General features: G+C 47.7%; 1 protein-coding gene across 1 annotated transcript; it reads right to left on the bottom strand.

The window, feature by feature from the left end:
* Positions 1 to 223: 223 nt before the first annotated feature.
* On the bottom strand, positions 224 to 4897 carry LOC115538259 (anoctamin-1; the record flags this gene model as incomplete). The annotated part of the gene is given in 2 exon segments (XM_030349937.1): positions 224 to 3617; positions 4792 to 4897. A coding segment is annotated over 1 exon segment (414 nt). The 3' UTR covers positions 224 to 3194.
* Between the last annotated feature and the right edge of the window lie 342 nt (positions 4898 to 5239).

Raw genomic sequence — 5239 nt, 5'->3', positions numbered from 1 at the left:
GCACACACACACACACACACACACACACACACACACACACACACACACACACACACACACACACACACACACACACACACACACACACACACACACACACTAGCAGCTTCCTTTACATTCATTTCATGACACACTCAGAGGTCAATAGGCAAGGGTGTTTGAGTTTTTTCGACTGTGTTTTTCGCTCAACAGTTAAAACATAAACAAACTGCAAAGTAGGCCACATCATAGACACGCATTTACTTTTATAGATGAAGGGTTTTACAGTACATCATATGACACAAAGAAGTCTGTGTTTCACATATTGCTTTTTTCCCCCCTAAAGCGTCTACTTAATATTTACAACCACTGGTCACTTGATCTGTTCGCCTACCGTTGGTACAGTACACTCGGTCAAGCACATAAGAGAACGTCTGAACTCTGTTCTGCGGTATTCAATGGCATTCATTTCAGTTACACGTTTAATTCTTTCGTTTATTTCCACACTATATAAAGGGGAGGGTGATAACAATGAGTTTAACGTAACTAATTCTTCATTACACATTCAAACTTTAAGACGTATTCATAGCTGAAAAGCTACCCAGCGGAAAACATTAGACACAAAAGTTGTAATTGTTGTACTGTTCCATCTGCTTTCCTTCTTATATTCCATGAAAAAGTGTATCCATGAAAAATCTTTCTTAAAACACCCTTTGACTTAGGGGGATCAAGTTGTTTATGCGACCGGATCGTTAGCTTAGCTTTTAGCATGAGCTAAAAAACTTGTAAAGAATATATGTCAGAAGAACCTACATGAAAAGGGCCTATGAAAAGTTACCTGAGATAATAACAAAAATGATGTACATCATTTGAATGAAACGTAAAAATAAAAACAAATTGTATGTTGACTGTTTCTAAATAGCTGAAGACCCACAATTAGCTCTATTTTAAAACGTAGACCTCTCCCTCCTAATAAACGTTATGATACATCAACTAGACTTAATGCTCTCCTAAGGCTTACAACCAAGTGGCCCAAAATAAATAAAGTCATATATTTTTTTCAATCTATATTTCCATCTATTTTCTTAGCCTTTTCCTCTTTCCGTAGACTGAATTAATACTCGTAAATGTAAAAAAGGCTCAATAATCGGCAAGTCTGCAGCTGCTTTTACGCATAATGCTGTATAATTCCCTGATCCTTCACGTCAAGGATTCAGATTTCACGACACAAACCTCATTCCGACTGTTGAAGGCTACAGGAAGCTTTGTTTTAATTTGTTGCGGCTTTTAGCTAGCACTACGCAGAAAAAACACTTGACCAAATGTTTACTTTAAAAAACCCAACTTTGAATCCGAAAACTCAACACACACCTGGGTCCAAGACAATTGGATATTTAACAGGACACCAAGGTACAAAGCTTTACTCTACACTTTTGTGTACGTCTTGGTCAAGCCTGGACGTTAGAAAACAATGACCATCTATGGAGTATCCATGTTGAGGCATTTTAAGAGGATGATAGGCTACCGAATCATCCCCATACACTTTGAGACCTATGGTACATTCAACAAGCGTTCTGCAGGAAACTGAGTGAGTCGGAGTTGGAAAATACATTACTGGCCTTGATCAATCAAATTACAAAAACAGTAGCACTTTAAATTCACTCCATTCTCGACTCCAATCAAGCAAGTTAGTTAATGCTGAACTTATAAGCTATAAATATCGTATAATAATAATATATAATGTGAGAAGCAGATCATCATAAGCCCACCTGGACGAGTGGTTTAGAGTAGATGGAGGGATATTATAGTATGGAGGGAAACAAGGATTACTGAGTTCATCCATTCCAAAACAAAAGTGTAGATCTCCATCAGAAACAGAAGTTTTCGCACCATAAACACTCAGCGGCTTACTTGCCCATGTCTGTTATATTGCAGGTACAGTGTTCATTAAGAATTGCATTAATGTAATGAATAATGCGTGAATTACAACGTACTTATCAGGTACACAAACAAACTAACAGACCGTTTCTATGTTCTAACATTCGTTAACGACTAATAGTCTCGCTAATCAACGGACCGTCATTCTCAAACCAGGTTCGAGACCCTGGATGCGGGGGAAAAACAGAGGCCTCCAGTTGGGGGACGCGACCCCCAAGACGTTCCCGGACGCTCCCGGGATCAACATCTGCTCCGATAAATCTTCCGAAAAGTCGGAATTCCAAGGACGTTCCGACGCATCCTAATCCGCACCAGATGCCTGAAAACAAGAGTCACACCTTCTGCCGGTACCCATGGGCAAGGCAGTGACCCCGCGGGTGACCCCCCCCCCCCCCCCCCCGCCCTTGTCCATCGATGAACCCCCGGTCCCGGGACAGGAACAGGACCCATGTGGGAGGTTCACGCTCCGGCGCCCAGCGGTATATATACACTCCGGCACTCCTTCTTCGTCCCCATTGTCTATTGTTCAAACTCGGGTTGTGTTGCTTATTGCTTATCTACGCTGTGGAGCCGCCGTTACCCCCCCCCCCCCCCCCCCCCCCCCCCCCCCCCCCCCTGGCGGGAGCGAGGGAACAGAAACAGATGAGAACAGTCCGGAGCCGGGTGAACAGTCAGAGCCAATGGGAGGAGAGGCTGAGACCTCGGTACCCCCGGGTTCCTTACGTCTTCCCCACGTTAACACACACACACGCACAGCGGGGTCTCTCTTTCGCTCTCTCTCGTTCTCTCGTTTGCGAGCTTGGTCTCTCTCTCTTTCTCGCACTCTCTCTCGTTTTCTCTCTCTCTCGTTCTCTCTCTCTCTCGTGCTCTCTCTCTCTCTCAGTGGGAGGTTGACTCTTATAGCTTATAATGTTTGTCCTAACAAGGTGCATTCACTCATGCCTAAATCCTACTTTCATACACACACACACACACACACACACACACACACACACTAGCCCCGTACATATAAATACACCAACACAATTCAAACACCCATTCAAACACACACGCACACACATCCGCGATACATATAAATGCATACACACTCAAAATACACACACACACACACACATTCATGTTGGACATTAATCACGATAAAAGATGCGCGCACACCACACATGCACACAGAGACCCATTCGCACCCTGACACACACGCTCCCAACCTTAAACACACGCACACAGAAACCCCAGGATGCATCCAGGTGTGCGTGTGTGTGTGTGTGTGTGCGCTCGCGTCACACGGCGGTGTGTTTGGACGTGACCCCGGCGGCGGCGGCGGCGGCGGCGGCGGGCGTGGCAGTCTGTCGGCCGAACTGGCTGAAGCTGGAGGCCCTGCATCGGGCCCTGGGCTGGGGCTCCCGGCTGGCGTCCCGGGCCTGGGTCGCCGAGGGCAGGGTGCTGTAGCGGCCGCCGGGCTCCTGGGGGCCGGCGGGGGGCCGGTGGTGCAGGGGGGAGAGGGCAGCGCCGGGCGGGGCCAGCGGGAGCAGCCCCGGGGGCCCGGTGGCGAAGAGGCTGTGGATGAGCTGGTACTTCTCCTTCTCCTCGCGGAGGAAGACGTCCACCAGGAGGGTCTTCTCCCGCTTCAGCTGCTCCACGATGGGCTTGGGAACGTCGGGGATGAGCCAGGCCACCAGCAGGCTGAGGAACATCACCAGGTTCTGAGGGACCGGGGGGGAAGGGGGTGGGGCGGGGGGGGGAGGCGATGAGGTGAGGAGAGGAGGAGACCAGGGGGCGAGGAGAGGAGGAGACGAGGAGACCAGGAGACCAGGGGGGCGTGGAGACCAGGGGGGCGAGGAGAGGAGGAGGCAAGGAGACAAGGAGACAAGGAGACAAGGAGAGGAGGTGACCAGGAGAGGAGGAGACCAGGGGGGCAAGAAGGTGAGGAGGCAAGGAGACAAGGAGACAAGGAGACATGGAGACAAGGAGACAAGGAGACAAGGAGACATGGAGACAAGAGGACAAGGAGACAAGGAGACAAGGGGACATGGAGATCAAGAGACCAGAGTCACCCATAAATGGTTGGATTACATTAACTCTTTTATCCAAATTACAGTGATTGAGGTACAGGTCATCAAGGGGACAGTTGGGGTCTAGTGTTCTACTCGTGGATGCCTACAGACAGATAGACCCCCTCACCCCCGACCCACTAGACCGGGGGTCACCGACCTTTTTGAACTGAGAGCTACTTCATGGGCACAGAGTCATACGAAGGGCACCCCGTTTGATACACTCTTTCTAAAATAACAAATTTGCTCAGTTTGCCTTTAGTTATATATTACTATTCATGATTAATGATACTCATCTATGTGAAGACATGTCAATTAATTAAGTCATGTTAATGATTTCTCACAATAATTATCAACAATGACTTAAAAAAGGTGGGAAAGAGCTATGTTTAGAAGAGGTCTGCAGGCCCCTCATATGGTCCTTGTGGGCCCCCAACACAGTGCCTGCGGGCACTGTGTTGGTGACCCCTGCACTGGACCGTCCCACCCTAGGGGGGAGGGATGAGGTCCGATGAATCAAAGCGTCATTCAAATGGCTCTCATCGTCTTCCTTAATTAAAGCTAACGTGATATAGTGAAATATGGTGCTTTTCCATCAGAATGCATTGTGGGAATTTTGGTTGCCAATGTCGTTTGTAGGATCCTAATTCAAAGTAAATATACCGTAACCTTGCCTAGTGAAAACTTTCTTTAGCCATGTCTCACATGTCTCACAAATTGTGTCACAATTTAACGATTAATAACTAAACACCCGACCTGACCAAAAACACAGAGAAATTATCTATCGTTCCAACACACACACACACACACACGCACACACTCCTACCTGGAACAGTATGACGAAGGCCAACCTCGCTGCCAGGACGCACCAGTACTGTTTGGAGAACTGGTAGGCCTCTATGGACCAGGGGGGCTCTCTGTAGTCCTTATACCTGGACACACACACACACACACACACACAAACACACACACACACACACACACACACACACACACACACACACACACACACACACACACACACACACACACACACACACACACACACACACACACACACACACACACACACTCACACACACACACACACAATCACGGACATACACACGGAAACACAGGGACACACACACACAGACACACACACACACGGAAACACACAAAGACAAACAGTGAGTAAAATCTGCATTCTTTTCAGCATTTGTTAAGTCAAACTGCGTTGCCGGTATCAGTCTGTTGGTCTGTGTTCGTTGGCGTTCTGTAGCAAACGTCTTTCA

This window comes from Gadus morhua, unplaced genomic scaffold (genome assembly GCF_902167405.1).
Source record: "Gadus morhua unplaced genomic scaffold, gadMor3.0, whole genome shotgun sequence".
NCBI lineage: Eukaryota > Metazoa > Chordata > Actinopteri > Gadiformes > Gadidae > Gadus > Gadus morhua.
Note: the sequence above shows the minus strand (reverse complement) of the source record. Positions and strands in the feature narration are given on the sequence as shown.